Source organism: Ambystoma mexicanum, chromosome 7p, assembly GCF_040938575.1.
Source record: "Ambystoma mexicanum isolate Mex_15411 chromosome 7p, UKY_AmexF1_1, whole genome shotgun sequence".
In the NCBI taxonomy this organism is placed as follows: Eukaryota; Metazoa; Chordata; class Amphibia; order Caudata; family Ambystomatidae; genus Ambystoma; species Ambystoma mexicanum.
This window is the reverse complement of record NC_090939.1, coordinates 642050462-642065923: the sequence shown is the minus strand read 5'-3', so window position 1 is coordinate 642065923 and position 15462 is coordinate 642050462. Positions and strand designations below refer to the sequence as shown.

At 45.6% G+C, this 15462-nt stretch overlaps 1 protein-coding gene across 1 annotated transcript in view; it reads right to left on the bottom strand.

Annotated features, from left to right (window-relative positions):
• LOC138526213 (ATP-binding cassette sub-family C member 5-like) overlaps positions 1–15462 on the bottom strand; it is a 2857657-nt gene that overhangs the window by 2604704 nt on the left and 237491 nt on the right. Inside the window, exon 2 of the mRNA XM_069636680.1 lies at positions 771–926. Coding sequence (XP_069492781.1) covers positions 771–926 — 156 coding nt within the window. The remainder of the gene's footprint in view (positions 1–770; positions 927–15462) is intronic.

The window sequence follows — 15462 nt, the reverse complement described above, 5'->3', positions numbered from 1 at the left end:
CCACCTATAAGAAACTCCTGTCCTGATGAAGGCCTACACCATTAGAGCTCATCTAGCTTATCACAAAATGCCTGAAACACTGTCGTGTTGACATGTTATATATGTTGTTGTTCAACTCTTGATTGTTCCCACACTAATGGGCTGATTATCTGATTATGACTCCAGTGAATTCTGTAGCTTCCTTCCCAAGGAACCTTTAGAGAATGTACAAACATAAGAATTTGGTTTCTTCAAATACTTACCTTTTGAATCATTTAACTCAGGTACTATACTGTGTTGTACGAGGCACCTGGTTGATGTCCAATTGAGGTCCTTAACTCAGGTACTATACTGTGTATGTTTTAAATGTTGAATATCCTATGCTCCTAAAATTCAAGTGTATTGTGACACTTACTGCACCTAAATTAAATCTGAACTGCAGTTTACAGACTTTTTCATAATTCTGTGTCTACCAAATCATGTGGTGACTAATTCAGGATTCAGTTGCTCGATTCTGACCTTGCTGAATTGTGTTTTTTTGATATATGTGTACCCTCTTCAGGACTCCAGCCATAGGACCCTGACGTCATGGAAGTAAGTTAAGTCAAAGATATACTTCATAGCTTTGTACATACTCAAAATCACCACAACAGTATTCTATGAACCTACACATATATTCAGCATTATTTTATAAATAACATACTGAACAAAACTGAAACATTTTAAATGTTACATGGATCTGAAAGGAAACCATACAGAGGAATTTAATATGTAAGATATTTTTTTTTTACCTTTGGCAGTTAACTTCAGATGACTCATGGCAAGACAGGTTCCACAGGTCATCAAGGTTCAGTTCTGAATGTTTATAGGCTTTTCTTGCGAGCGGAGTGAGCCAGCTGAGCGTCATAAAGGAGAAAAGGCCTGCATTATCTATAGGGTGCTGGTGCCTAGAAAAGAAAGATCAGACATTTAATCAGACATCTTGTAAAACACATTTCTTTCAGTTGACTAGAATCAGACTAAACCTTCACATAACAATACATACTTTTCTCATATTCTGGCAGCGTTAAAGAAACATTTGTGAGTTAAAAGCTAACATATTTTGCCCTTTGAAAGGTGTACTCCCTTCCATAAAATCGTCAATGATACTGAAAAGATCCTGCGTGCGCTGACATGAACCGTTTCAGACAAGTAGTTTTGATTCTATACATTTTATCATTTAAATAATTTGCTTTGTAGCAATTTCCATATATCGATTACTTGGCAGACCTCAACTGTGATGCTCACTGCCTTGTCCAGAAAGATTACGCGCAACAAAGTAACACAAGGGACGCTTTCAAATACATGCAGCAAAAATGCACTTATTTGAACTTCAGAATAAAAGAGTGTTGCTTTGTCTCTTGGGCCATCATCCACACAATTGTGTCCTATTTGGTATTGGAAAATTATTATCACCTCACCAACCTCTTTTGTATAGCATTCATGGACTTCTCAATGAATACAGAAACAGTAATGATTCTTGAATATGATATTGCTTTTTATTTTCTGTGCAGATTAACATGCAACACAAACAGAAACAACAAGTTCACTATTTTATTTGATACACTTATATACCTCAGAGAGGCACAGCTCCACCTCACTGATGAGGCCCAACAAGACTAAAACACGTGTATGGGGTTGCTGTTGGTACTCTTGTTCAGAAAGGTATTGCCATAGCATTTCGGTGCTGGACTGCCCATGTGGGTGGGACAAAGACTGATATGCAAATGGATATTTCCCATCTGTGAAAGGTACAGTGAGCAAAAAGTGATGGCTGCAAACTCTCAAAGTGGGAAAAAACCACAGAACAGGTTATCATGCTGTGTTCTTTCGAGAGAGGGGTGCCTGCTACCTTTTTTGTATTTTTGGAAGGAACTTGGGGTTGGTCACCCTAAGTTACCTGGGGGCAACCAGACGTGGACTCCCTGCTCATTGTGCTCAGAGAGGCACAGCTTCACCTCACTGATGAGGCCCAACAAGGCTCAAACACGTGTATGGGGTTGCAGTTGGTACTCTTGTTCAGAAGGGAATTGCCATAGCATTTCGGTGCTGGACTGCCCATGTGGGTGGGACAAAGACTGATATGCAAATGGATATTTCCCATCTGTGAAAGGTACAGTGAGCAAAAAGTGATGGCTGCAAACTCTCAAAGTGGGAAAAAACCACAGAACAGGTTATCATGCCATGTTCTTTCTGGAAAGGGGCGCCTGCCACCTTTTTGAAAAAAATATATATCATAGTATTTTGCCTTCTTTCTTCAGGAGGTTATTCTTTTTTTCCATAATGTTTTATTGAATGCACAGAAATTATTTTTTAGATACCAGGCTGAAAGATGATAGGATCTATGATTAGGAATGATGATAGGATCTATGACTAGGAATGATGATAGGATCTATGATTAGGAATTTTCGATTAGAAAGATTGGTGAAAAAAAAGAAATTCTCTTTATTTTTTAAACCAATGTTATTTGAATGAAAATCATTGCTGAAATACAAAAAATAAAAACCCTCAGTCATTCATCTCTTCATGTAATAGAATATCAGCCTTTTTCCTACAGTGAGCATCTCACATTTATGTTCATAAAGGATGAACTGAAATTCGCCACAAGTCCTCAACCAGAATGCACAGGGGGAGAAAGAAGAGCAGGACAGAAACAACACAGCGTCTAACACGGAAACATCAGCATCTCAAGATGCAATCATACAAAATCTGCCGCCTGAAATGTGCATCTGAATGTAAGTTAGTCTCAGAGCTAATAACATACAATTCCAAATAATGCAATGTTCCTGGGGATACATCTCTACAATTATAGCTCTTACCATAAAAATGAAATTCAATTAGAACGATTTCATTTGCAAAGCAATTTCAACCCATTTTAAAAATCCTTTTGTACCATGTGCTATTTTATTTCATGTCATATATATATACATGATTTAGAAATGGTTTGGAGATAATAGAAAAATATGATATATATATATATATATATATAAAATAAATGGTAGGAAATGACATGGAAGCTGGCAGTGCATGTGTCAGGTTGGCTCGTTGGATTCCTCTCCTATGAATCATAAGATTAGAGGGAATTAAAAAGGGTGTGAGGACTTTTAATGTTTAAACTAACAAAACAATACCAATCTCTTGAATCATGCAAACGTTTAATTTTCACGCTGTTGCATTTAAAGGAGCACATGTTTGTTAAAAGTATGGTAATCCCGTGCCTTCATTTTTAGAACTATATACGACAGCGGCAAAGCCCAGCCACACTGCATGGGTTCTTTTATCCCTACCGTGCCTTTCTCTCAAAGGATAATGAAAAACAACATAACCAAATAACCCATTAAAACTGCATGGACTTTTCTGTAACAAAAAATGTTGAAATATGAGAACCCAGTGTCGGAAAAGCCATTGTAATGTGGATGCCCATTCAAGTATCGGGAATATTGATTCTATTTTTTCCTTTACTTAACTTTCAGCATCAAGAGTAAGATGCAGCGACCTTGTCAACTGTGTAATTCTTTTTAACGTTCAAACATCTGTCTTAACAAATTCAATCCCGATCTCTCCATGATGTAATTTTCTACACTTTGCCCAACCTATTTTTGTTGCGAAACTCTGCAAAACTGCATTCTACATCTAATTAACATCAGACCAAAAATAATAACTGAACTGCATATGATTCATGCGACAAAAGTACGATCTGCTTAGGAACTACCCATCTCTTCAACATCTCTTCAGTAAGGGATCTGCTGTAAATACACTACACTTATATATACACACTAAATCCAACAATGAAAGCTCATGCATTTCCAGAAAGATGTATTAGTATTGTCTATACCCCCTACTGTGTGAATTTGCATTCTGTGTATCACACCATGCTTGTTTGAAGTTAATGAAACCATCCATACAATATCCTGCATAAAGAAAGGTCTCCAACTTGGCTCCTACACAAAAGGCCTTTGGACCAATTGGGCCCATTAGCTGAAGGAGTTCTGAAAAAAGAAGTACCAATGCCTGCTTGACCAACAAACGATCTCAAACAACCAGCAATCATTGGTGTTCAAACGGATTCAAACAGACTCTGCTGAGCAAACAATTGTGACACAATGAGTGGTGTTTCTAAACTCCTACTCATTCCGCACTACTACTAAACCAGCAGTGATCGTAGTCATAAAGGGGAAACTGGCATAAAAAGAATGGTACGCATCCTTTGCCTCTTTAAGCTAGCTTCCGCCAAAGACAGGCTGTATACTGTTAGAAAGGGGTGTGAGCCAGCAACGAAGAATAAAAAAAAAACAATACTACTATTAAACGAAAATAAATATGCTTTCAAGATCCTATAAAATATAGGAGTCTTTAAGTAATCTGGAAATACAAAAACACTATTCAAAACACAAACCAAACAACCCACACTGTAAAGAAATACACAGACTATGCAGAGACCTAAATGAAAGGGACCATCTGGATAAGAAGCCAGGGGTATATAGGCAATGGTCTTTATAGCAATGTTCAAGTTCATATGTATGATTCTTAAAACAATTAAATTGGGTCTTTGGTGTCACTAGGGGCCGTAAAACCAGGCCAAGGGGATAGAAATGCCATGCTATACCTTAAAATCATCTTACAGGGGCTCAACAGTGTTGAGCAGGCTTTCTGGGTGCTTTCCGCACTGACAAACTGGTGTTGAGACAGTCATGTCAATTTGATTGTAAACACTGTGCACTTCAGCAAGTGACTATCGTTCAACACTCGAAGGAAGCATGAAACAGGTGCTGTGTAGATCCAAGGGTGCGACAGCTCGAGGGTGTCCCAAGGCATTGATTCAACTGAAGCAGTGAGCCGGACCAACAGAGCAGTGTGTTGGATCTGTGTGATCACTGCGCCAACCGTAATGCAGACGGCAAAAATGCCGACTCCGTGATCAGATAGATCACTTTGCCTGCATCCCTGGCCTGCATTGCCCTACCCGATCCCGCTCCACCTTACCTTTACGGCGGCACACATCTGTGTGCGCCACCGACTCCCCACTATCCGTGCAGTGTAAGTTCCTCCTACTTACGTGGGTCTAAGCTGATGCCGCAAGGTCCTTTATCTTTTTTTCTTTTTTACTTTCTTGTCCCCCGCTTACCACGGCGGTATGCGGGGGACACCCCCGCAACCCCTGACTCCCATTACTGCGACCAAGCTGGTCGCAGTAATGGGAGTCCAAATTTTTTTTAAATGCCGACTGCGCAGTAAATGTGCAGTCCAGGAGGGGCGTGGCTAACCGCCATGTAGGAAAGGTGCACATTCGGCAAGCTCTGCACGATGTGATCAAGATAAGCTGCAAAACTATACTTGTATGAATGCCCAAAGCATCTGTGAGTCGCTACAACTGCTGCAGAAGACATTAAGCGGCTCTATTCTGAGTCTTGAGACCCCGTGAGCCCTAACTAGAACGGGGCACCGTGTTGCGAAGAGCCTAAGAGCTGAGCGGAAAATGGCGCCCACCGCATGGAAGACTAAAGCGGCGCTGCGCTCACCGACCTAGACCATCGATCTGAGGCTTGGCAGGTCCGCAGGAATCGGAGGGCCTATTGAGGGACTTCAGGCGCGGTCCGAAAGCTGTGAGAGTCGAGAAGACTGCTAAGATCGAGCTGCGGCGGCGTGTGTGCCTGGTGGCGCCGGCTGGCTTCGGCGGCTTGGCACCCTTGGGTCTCCGCGTGAGGACTGCCCCTCAGAGAAGCCAAGAGGGCAGGACAGAAGGCACAAGCGCCGAACCCTGGTCGCTGTGAGCGGGGCCTGAGGCGACATGGGAGAACTTGGGAGCGGCAGCGCTGCAGCGAGGCGAGTGGAGATCACCCCTGGAGAAGTGGCTGCGACGGCACTTAGGCGGAGGGACCCGGACGGCAGGAGGCCTGCGGTGAGGAGCAGAGCGGGGCCTGTAACGCAGCGCAGGGAGACAAGGAGCTACTGCTGAGGGCTCGGAGAGGCGGCAGGAGGGCAAACACTGAACGAATTAGTGCCGGGGCGGGCACTACCTGTCCCACGGCGCTGCGAAAGCGGAGAATCCGGTTAGAACCGGGCTCCGCCTTGGTGGTGACAGGGGTTACCCCTAACATTTCAAATACGCACCGCGGACGCCTGGGCGTGTGTGAACGGACTGCGCCCTGACAGGGCGGTGAGCCCGGGCGCTGGTGGGGCCAGCTGCCCTATTAAACAACAAAAAGGGAAACGGGCGACTCGCAAAGGCATTGCAGTCCCACGATGCCGCTCAACTCATCCCAGGGGGAACACATATGACAATGTCCAGCGCCCAAGGGCCAATAAAGACGCACCGCACGGCACCCGCAACGAGCGCAAAGTAACTACGCTACCCCTGGGTTGTGCAGCACCCGCAGTGAACGCAGAGCCCCATCTGAGAATTAACAGAACCCCGAGCCCTTGGTGTAATGTCCTCAAAGGGGACGAGAACTAAACAAAAGCAGACCACCATGGAGACCTACGCGGCTGGAGGACTAACGAGACCCGATACCAATACCAAAGGCACTGTAACAGCGCTGCCTGAACCTCCTGAAACGGAGGTAGAACCAGGCAACTCGCAGATCCTAGAGGCCATTAAGACGCTCCAAACGACGATGGAGAGCAAAATGGATGCAGTAGCCATAGAATTGGGCCTATTGTGACATGATGTCCGCACCATTGCCAGCAGGACCGAAGTGCTCGAAACCCAGGTTCGAGAAAACACAGAGGGCAAAACACAGCTTCTGAAAGATGTTGACGAACTGGCACAAAGACTAAAACACCTGGAAGATAGGGCTGAAGAAGCCGAAGGGCGAGCACGCCGAAACAACATCAGAATTTTAGGCCTGCCAGAGGGCATTGAGGGAACAACCCCACAAACTACATTGAGAACCTCCTAATGCAAGAAATTGGGGCGGAGAAACTCTCACAAGGCTTCACCATCAAAAGAGCCCACCAATCCCTCACCAAACGGCCGCCCCTGGGGGCTCCGCCTAGGCCAGTAATAGCAAAAGTGCTCAATTATAAAGACAGAGAGACAATTCTGGCCTTTTCAAGATCAGGAGGCCAGATCCAAAGAGACTCCACGAAGATAGCCATATATCCCGATTACACTTTCCAAGTCCAAATGAAGAGAGCACAATTTATCTACACAAAAGCAAGACTGAAAAAAGCAGGCCTGCGCTATATGCACTTATACCCAGCAAGATTTAAAGTGCTACACAACAATAAAGCGCTTCTGTTTGATACGCCGGCTGAAGCCAGGGAATGGATGGATGGGGAACAGATACAAGACCTTGAAGTAAAAGGGCGCAAACCATGCTAAGCCACATCCGGGGTGACCACATATAAGGCCAGCTATCAGGCATAGCACACACAAAACATGCTGAACTCACATCTAAGCGCAGCAAGATTGATTATCCACAGGAGCCGTACCGGAGATGGACTGCTCCTAACGTGAAAGCAGCCGAAGCAGATTTCTTCTGCCCCCAGAAGTAATTTGGGTATATTTAACCCACCCGTAGGGCACCAGGAAACCACTACACGGTTAAATGGAGCGGAAACACGGTAGTCATAATGGGGGAAACCTCGCTGGACAGTTTTTGTTACTGGGGAGTTTAAAGTTGAGGGAGGGAGGGAATACGCGAGTTGGTATTATGGTTGGGGAATTACACAGGGAAAAGACAAGACCACACAGAACTTTAAAAAACGCCGAAACCAGAAGAGAAGCCACCAGAGGCACCACCCTCGAGAACATTCGGGCACTCAAAACTCATGCCTGACAAGATCAGAATTATGACATGGAATGTTAGGGGAATGAACAGCTTTGTCAAACAATGCCGAATCCACACATTCATTAAACGGAGTAAGGTCGAAATTGCCTTGCTACAGGAGACTAATCTGGACGCACGTAAGCTAGAAGCACTATCCAAAACCTGGAGAGGGACATTGATTGGCTCCACTTATGCCAGAGGGGACCTGATCTGGATCGCTCCAACCATCCCCCTTAAACTAATAAACACAAAAACAGACAATGAAGGCAGGATGGCCTTGGTACATGGCACTATAGAAGGAAAGGAGGTCTGTTTAATCAATACTTACGCCCCCAACCACGACGCCACAGTCTTCTTCCATTCACTATACAACGGCTTAGCCTTTACAGAGATAGCACCCTGATATGGGTTGGGGCACAATTGTACCCTGGACCCCCGCAAAGACAGATCAGACAATAAACACACCCGTCCATCCCCACCTGCCAAAATATTAACCGCACTGACACAACAACTCAAGCTCAAAGACCTATGGAGGGAGCAACACCCTGAAAAACGGGAGTACTCCTTCTATTCCCCCCCGCACGCTGTCTTCACCAGGTTAGACTATATATTTGTAAGTGAAGAGCAACAAGCCATGTTCGGGGACACACAATACTTAGCCAGAGTGTTATCTGACCACTCCCCACTGGCAACCACCTGGACTGTGTTCGCACCTAGACCCCCTGTACCTACATGGAGACTTAGAAGCGAGGCCCTGCTAGACACAGCCTTCCGCGAACAGATCAGGAAAAGCACACAAGACTTCTGGCAGATAAACGAAAACAGCGTGTGACACATAGGCACAGCATGGGAGGCGTACAAAGTGGTCATGAGGGGAGAAATGATTGCAGCTATAGGGGGAGCCCAGCGATCCATCGTAACCTCACTAGTAAACACTGAAAAGGAACTGGTGGAATTAGAATCGAAGGCCAACTTAGACCCAGAACACATGCAAAAGGAGGTTGAGCTCAGACAAGCCTGTTTAAAGTACTGGGAAAAACTGGGGAAACTTACATACACAAAATATATCAAAAGAAGCCATGCCCTTGGTGACAAACCAGGGAAACTACTAGCTTGGCTCTACAAACGGGAAGCCCCCAAGACGCCCATTTGCCATGTCCATAGGCCGGACGGCGCAGTAGTACACACACAGACAGAAATAAACTCGGTGTGCTCCGGGTTTTATCAGGACCTTTATGCCAGCACCCCGTCGCCCACAGACACCGAAATAGAAGATGTCCTAGACATCATCAAACTGCCCAAACTGGACGCACAAATGGCAGGGGCCCTGGACGAACCCATTACCCCGGAAGAGGTGATGGTCACCATCAGATCCCTGCCGTCCGGAAAAGCTCCAGGAACTGACGGGCTCCCTGGGGAGTTTTATAAAGCGTACGAGGATGTCCTGGCACCACTCCTAGCCCAAGTGTTCAACGAAGCGTACGAAGTAGGCACCCTCCCAGAAACCATGAGAGAAGCCGTAATCATCCCACTATTAAAACCTGGCAAGGATGGAGAGGAGTGCGGTTCATACAGGCCCCTATCCATATTAAACTCAGACAACAAGATCCTGACGGCACTACTGGCGAGAAGAATACATAAAGTAGTCCCGCTACTGATCCTCCAAGAACAGACGGGTTATGTGCCAGGGCGAACCATTACTGAGAACCTGCACAGACTACACCACGTTATATACAACACCAATAGCAGACCCGAGAAATGCACAGTGACGTCTTTGGATGCCACTAAAGCTTTCGATTCAGTCAGGTGGAACTGGCTGTACGCCATCATGACAAAAATGGGGATAGGACCAGCCTTCTTAAAGTGAACCAAACTCATATACACCGACCCTATGGCCAGAGAGCGTACAAACAAAACATATTCTGACAAATGGCACCTCTACAGGGGCACACGGCAGGGATGCCCACTCTCCCCCATGCTATACATCATAGCTATCGAACCTGTAGCTGCATACTTAAGACAGGAATATGGGGATGGGGGCATAGTAATAGACTGGGTGACCCATCTGGTGTCAATGTACGCTGACGACACACTCCTATACTTAAATAACCCGGAACACATACTGCCATACATCCTGGAGACACTAGACAGGTTCTATAGATACATAGGGATCCAAGTCAATAACCAAAAATCATGCCTCTTCCCCCTAGCTGCTCTGAGAGAGGACGGAGGTGAGAGTCTCCCTACTATGGCCTTCCAGTGGAAGATCACCTCTTTCAAATACTTCGGAATCACCATGCACCGTGACCCCAAAACTGAACACACCTTGAACACGGTAAGAGCTAGAGAAAGCCTAGAAAAATCAATGGACTTCTGGGGTAAACTGCCGCTCTCAGTGGCAGGAAGGGCTGGACTTCTTAAAATGGTGGCGCTGCCCCGACTTTTGCATTGCTTCACCAACGTTCCATTCAACATCCCCCCGCAGTTCTTCAAAGACTTAAACAAGCTCTGCAGACGATTCCTCTGGCAGGGAGGAAGGCACAGAGTAGCGCTAGAAGTGCTACAGGAGGACTGAAAATCCCCAATTTTGAACTGCACTACTTGGCAGGACAATAGAAACATGTAGTGAAATGGATGGCGGATGAGATCACAACAGATACCCGACTCCTGCAACCGGCTATCTCCCAGACGCTCATCAGGGATTTATTCTGGGTCCCAGCAGGCGCAACACAAAACAGCCCATACTTGGTGAAACTGAGGATCCAGATCTGGAAATGAGCCTGCAAGACAGCGAAGATATAACAACCCATACTCCCCTCAGATCCCTATTGCCGCTATTATGGCAAGCAGACCCTGGGGACAAAAAGAGGTAAGAAACAAATGGGAGCCCTGCACAGTTGCTACACTGGGGGACCTGATGAACGACCACGGGATCTTAACATTCTCTGAGCTGCACGAAACCTCGGGACTGCCAACAGGACAGTTCCTGCTTCACAGAGCAGTGGTGCGAAGGCTTACGGACAGATGGCCAGAGGTTGAGAACCTAGAAACAGGGCACGAGATCATAGAGAACATGCTGAATGCAGCTGAGGGAGGACATGAAACCTTGAGGCTTTACGAAACATTACTGGACAGCATAATCAAACAAGAACTTAAATGTAAAGCGAAATGGGAACATGAACTGGGCTTGGAATTCGAAGATACGTTATGGGACACCATAACCCACTATCATAAAAAGGTCTCCAGGAATGCCCGATTGCATCTTATACAGTTCTACATCATCAACAGAGCGTACCTTACACCAGAGGTGATCTCCAGGTTCAGAGGGGAGGGAGTTAATGAATGTCCTAAATGCAATGAAACCCGCGTGGGAATGACTCACGTGTTTTGGGGATGCCGGATAATACAATCCTTTTGGACACAGATTGCTGCAAAGGTGGCTGAGGCAGACATCGATCTAGATGTGCAAACACTGACGGCATGCATCCTGGGCAGATATAAAAAAAGCAGGAAGAACAAACCCCTAAACAAGCTCAAGAATTTGATATACATACTAGCGAAGAGACGCATTGCTATGGGTTGGAAAAGCACTAAAAGCCCAAGTGCGGTACTGTTGTGGGAGGACCTTCATAAATGGGTGACGGCGGAATCTGGGGCATGGGAGAATGCATTGCGAGAACCAAAACTAGACACCAGCAAAGACTTACACCAATGGGTGGCGCTCACGGTGCCATTATTTAACCCAAGGGAGGAAGATGCTATCACAGACGAAGCAAGCAGCCCGTGATTGGAGTCTGGTAAAGGCAGAACTGAAGGACAAACTGTGGTCTTGGGAGGAAGGGGAGGGAAGGGAGGGCGGGGAGTTACATGGGCAATCATAAACGACGCATTGATGATGTTAACAGTTTTGTTGATGTTGTTCAAAAACCCAATAAATATATTTTTCAAAAATAAATAAAAATGTGCAGTCCAGTCAGTATTTTAAAGGCGCAGTAATTGTGCGTTTCCGTGTGCTTCACCACTGGCGATCGGATTGAATGTATTGGAGAACAGAGAGGAGAGGCTGAGTCAACAGTTCAAAGTGGGTAGAAGAGATTTGAAAAGTGTAGCATTCAAAGCCAACTCTGTTGGGTCTTGTAGTGGCTCGAAAACAATTTGAAAGTGGTCAAGCTGTATTGCTGTGGGACCCTGTGCAGAGTCCTAAGCCGTTCCTCTGCCCCTCCCAGCCCGGAAGTTTTCCAGAGAACACTTGTAGGGGTGCCACTTGTAGTGCGCAGAGTGCTGGGTACCAGTATTTCACCGGCAGTTAGGGTTTACAGCAGCACGTCACTCCAAATGTTCCCCTTTAGCGGGTGGGGATGAAGGTCTTGCTCCTTCCTTGGAAACCATAATCTTTTCACCAAAGGAAGGCCCCTTCCGGCAGGCTGATCCTCAATAAGGTTCCAGTGAAATCTTTCTTCTAGAATCCAAAGCTAATTCAATGAAGGGAAGGGGGTCTCACCTCCTTATGTAGCCATTTTACCATAGTAGAGTGGTCCATTTCAAGCCTTCTGTAAGAGGCCACTATTAGCTGCTGTAAAAAAAAAAAGGTTTGCTTATGATCTCAGCTCTCAGAGTGTCTTGTCTGCAGGAAGATGGGAAGTGATACAGGAATGAGAGGGGGGGCCTAAACAGTATCAAGATGGCAGGACCCTTTCTCTGTGGTCAGAACCTTTACTAAGCTCACCTATACTTCCCCATCTAAAGTCTACCAAGTCAGAGAATCCCGTAATTATCCACTTTGTGTGACTTCCCCATTGTGCTATCAACTCTTTCTTTAAAGCATTGGCTCCCACTGTAGCCCATGAGGGGATGTCTTCTTCCTCTGGGAAGGTGTCAAGCTTTCCCAGCAGAGAACAGAGGGAACCTCCAGGGTTAGGTCCTGTTCCAGATAACCATACATATGCCCTAAACTGATAGGCAGGTGGCCTTAAAAATGAAAGTCCTTCAAAATGTCGGCACACCAAATAAAGTTTACATACTGGTGAACCCTACAAACATATGTGACCAGTCCAAATAGCCGAACAAGAGATGGCAATGGTGCAAGATTTATTTCCTTTCTTTGATAAGAATGCCAAACATTTCAATATAATATCTATAGGTTTGACAAGGGCATCAAAATGCCATGCCACACAGCTGACACACCATTGCCCAAGCTGCCTTGTAACCTGAGATTTTTCACTGTTCATCGAAATCCTCCAGGAAATCAGTATCAATGACCCTGCTAGAACCAGAGGGAAATATTCTCATCCTGAATTCATCAGATGATCCAGACTCCAGTGATGATGGATTAGAACATCTGTAAAAGATACTGCATCCCTCCTTACTGTGCCCAATGCCCTCACCATGAGGGCAAACAGAGTGAATTCATATTCCACCCCATCCATAGCGTCCCTAGTTATCCCATCATCTCCAGCTGAAGAAGCACAATGTCTGAGCATTGAGATGAAATGCAAAAAGGGGCAATAATTCCTTAATGGATGCATATAGATCTCAGAATCCAGGGGCCAATCGCTAAGATCCCTCAACTTAGAGGTGTGCAAAGTTTTACCAGGGTCAATCGCATTGTATGCTGATGCCACCCTTTAAGATAGGGCTGCGCATCATGCCTGTGCCACATATTTTGACATCTGCATTGCATGCTAATGCACCCCTTTAAGATGGGGCTGCGCATCTTGTCTGTGCCACATATTCTAACTGTCTGCATTGTATGCTGATGCCTCCCTTTAAGATGGGGCTGCGCATCATGTCTGTGCCACATATCTTGACATTCTGCATTGTATTCTGATGCCGCCTTTTGAGATGGGGCTGCGCATCATGTCTGTGCCACATATTCTAACTGTCTGCATTGTATGCTGATGCCACGCTTTAAGATGGGGCTGAGCATCATGTTTGTGCCACATATTCTAACTGTCTGCATTGTATGCTGATGCCACCTTTTGAGATGGGGCTGTGCATCATGTCTATGCTACATATTTTGACATTCTGCATTGTATTTTGATGCGCCCTTCAAGATGGCGCTGCGCATCATGTCTGTGCCACATATTCTGACAATTTGCATTGTTGCTGACGCCACCCTTTATGATGGGCCGCGCATCTTGTCTATGCCACATATTCTAGCTGTTTGCAATGTATGCTGAGGCCACCCGTTAAGATGCGGCTGCGCATCATGTCTATGCCACATATTTTGACATTTTTTGCATTGTATGCTGATGCCACCCTTTAAGATGGGTCTGCGCATCTTGTCTATGCCACATATTTTGACATTCTGCACTGTATTTTGACGACACACTTCAAGATGGGGCAGCGCATCATGTCTGTGTCATATATTCTAACTGTCTGCATTGTATGCTGATGCCACCCTTTAAGATGGGGCTGCGCATCTTGTCTGTGCCACATATTCAACTGTCTGCATTGTATTCTGATGCCGCCCTTTAAGATGGGGCTGCGCATCATGTCTGTGCCACATATTTTGACATCTGCATTGTATTCTGATGCCACCCTTTAAGATGTGGCTGTGCATCTTGTCTGTGCCGCATATCCTAACAGTCTGCATTGTATGCTAATGCCACCCTTTAAGATGGGGCTGCGCATCATGTCTGTGCCACATATCTTGACATTCTGCATTGTATCCTGATGCCGCTCTTTGAGATGGGGCTGTGCATCATGTCTGTGCCACATATTCTAACTGTCTGCATTGTATGCTGATGCCACCCTTTAAGATGCGGCTCCGCATCATGTCTGTGCCACATATTCTAAATGTCTGCATTGTATGCTGATGCCACCCTTTAAGATGGGGCTGCGCATCATGTCTGTGCCACATATTCTAACTGTATGCATTGTATGCTGATGCCACCTTTTAAGATGGGGCTGCGCATCATGTCTGTGCCACATATTTTTACATTCTGCATTGTATTCTGATGCAGCCCTTTAATATGAGACTGCGCATCATGTCTGTGCCACATATTTTGACATCTGCATTGTATGCTGCTGCCACCGTTTTAGATGGGGCTGCGCATCTTGTCTGTGGCAAATATCCTAACTGTCTGCATTGTATGCTAATGCCACCCTTTAAGGTGGGGCTGCACATCATGTCTGTGCCACATATCTTGACATTCTGCATTGTATTCTGATGCCGCCCTTTAAGATGGGGCTGCGCATCATGTCTGTGCCACATATTCTAACTGTCTCCATTGTATGCTGATGCCACCCTTTAAGATGGGGCTGCGCCTCATGTCTGTGCCACATATTCTAACTGTCTGCATTGTTTGCTGATGCCACCCTTTAGGATGGGGCTGCGCATCATGTCTGTGCCACATATCTTGACATTCTGCATTGTATTCTGATGCCGCCCTTTAAGATAGTGCTGCGCATCATGTCTGTGCCACATTTTCTAACTGTCTGCATTGTATGCTGATGCCACCCTTTAAGATGGGTCTGCGCATCTTGTCTATGCCACATATTTTGACATTCTGCACTGTATTTTGACGACACACTTCAAGATGGGGCAGCGCATCATGTCTGTGTCATATATTCTAACTATCTGCATTGTATGCTGATGCCACCCTTTAAGATGGGGCTGCGCATCTTGTCTGTGCCACATATTCTAACTGTCTGCATTGTATTCTGATGC